The following is a 1,671-nucleotide window of genomic DNA, read 5'->3' as shown; positions in this document are numbered from 1 at the left end:
CGGCGGCCCCCCGTTGCCGAGACGAGGCGGAGGTGCGTGCGGAAGGGGCCCGTGCTGCTGCTCCAGCGACGTGACCGAGGACCCCTGCGGCTCGCCGTCTTGTGCGCCGGGCGCTGGCTGTCGCGGACGCGTCCCCGCGGTCGGAGATGGTGGCGGATCGCGGAGATGCCGCACGTCGTCGACGTCCGCCTGCGTGAGATCCTGCTGCTTGCGAAGATGCGCCAGATCGGACGAGACTTGCGTGTTGAACGCAAGATGCGCCTCGAGCTGCTTCTCGCCCGCGCACGTGCTGTCGTCGAACCGCGTCAGAAGGGCCTGGATCATGGATTTGAGCTCGTTGGATGATTCTGCCATGGCGTTGAGAACGTGGCGCGTCTGAGCAGAGGGCTTGGACGAAGGAGCCATCGCCTCGCTCTAACTCCAGCCAACCCCACGGGGGATTTCGTGTGGATCTCGCCGGAGCGGACCACACCCCACGCGGTGGATGTTACGGCCGGTGAAAGGAACGGGGAAAAGGGCGCGGCGGAGCAAAATCCGGTGGGGAAAAAGTGGCTCTGAGTACCAAATTGTCACGCACTCGCTGTCTCAGATCGGATCGGAGGGGAAGGGGGATGAGATTTGGGCTTGGTAAAACTAGCTTGCTTTCCAAGGGAAGAGAGATACAGAGATTAGGTGAGGATTCAAATTCAGGTTCAACTCACACACGCCTCCACAGATAGCCCTCACTGGCTTATAACCCACACTACACGCACCCAGTGCCACCCTTACAAGTGGGCCCGTGCCAACTGGCCACAGGGCCCCAACTCACTCGTCCACCGCATCCACCACTGATGATGTAGGTGTGACAGGCCTCGCCGCCGAGGCCGAGGAGGCGCTCAAGGAGATGGTGTCTCTGGGGTACCAGCCGGATGCGTTTCAGTTTGGGTTGGTGGCGAAATGCTATGGGAAGGCAGGTCAATTGGCTGAGATGGAGAGGGTGATTGCATCCATGTCGGACGCTGGCATCCGGCTGGGCACTGGCGCGGCGAACATTGTCCTCTCATGCTACAGCGCTTGCCGTGACCATGGCAAGATGCTAGCGTGGCTGAAGAAGATGCGGAAGTTGCGCGTTGCACCGACAACCAAAGCCTACAATTTCGTGCTCAACTCCTGCCCGACGGTGGTGTCGATGGCTCGGCAATTGGACCCTTCGCTCCCGCTGTCGGCGGCGCAGTTGGTGAGGAAGCTCAAGTCTGCATCTCCATGGCCGGCAGAAGCTGAGGTGGTGCAGGAGCTTCTGGCAGCCTCGTCAGTGTTGAACAAGGCGATGGTTTGGTCAGAAACTGAGGTGAAGCTGAACCTGCATGGGTTCAGTATAACTTCAACCTATGTGCTGATGCTGCAGTGGGTGGACTCAGTGAAAGTGAGCCGCACATTACCATTGGAAGTGTCTGTGGTGTGTGGTGTCGGGAAGCACAGCGATGTCCGAGGTGAGCCCAAAGTGCGGGAGCTGGCACAAGAGGTTCTGAGCCGGATGGGGAGCCCTCTGCAGCTGTCCGTGAGGAACAAAGGCCGGCTCATGGCGAAGCGAGACAGGTTGAAACAATGTCTGGCCACTGAGTGGACTTCCGTGGTGCCTGAGGAGAGCACGGATCAGTCACCCAATGCAAGTGATCAGCACCCATTTTTGCC

General features: G+C 59.9%; 1 protein-coding gene across 1 annotated transcript; it reads left to right on the top strand.

The window, feature by feature from the left end:
* Positions 1-484: 484 nt before the first annotated feature.
* Positions 485-1,663, top strand: LOC119348588 (pentatricopeptide repeat-containing protein At2g17033-like; the record flags this gene model as incomplete). Its single annotated transcript, XM_037616598.1, has 2 exons — positions 485-627; positions 757-1,663. Coding segments are annotated over exons 1-2 (1,050 nt in total), but the record flags the coding sequence as incomplete, so codon positions are not given.
* Between the last annotated feature and the right edge of the window lie 8 nt (positions 1,664-1,671).

The sequence above is a fragment of the Triticum dicoccoides genome, unplaced genomic scaffold, assembly GCF_002162155.2.
Source record: "Triticum dicoccoides isolate Atlit2015 ecotype Zavitan unplaced genomic scaffold, WEW_v2.0 scaffold97216, whole genome shotgun sequence".
In the NCBI taxonomy this organism is placed as follows: Eukaryota; Viridiplantae; Streptophyta; class Magnoliopsida; order Poales; family Poaceae; genus Triticum; species Triticum dicoccoides.
The sequence above is the reverse complement of the archived record's forward strand: the minus strand, read 5'-3'. Positions and strand labels throughout refer to the sequence as shown.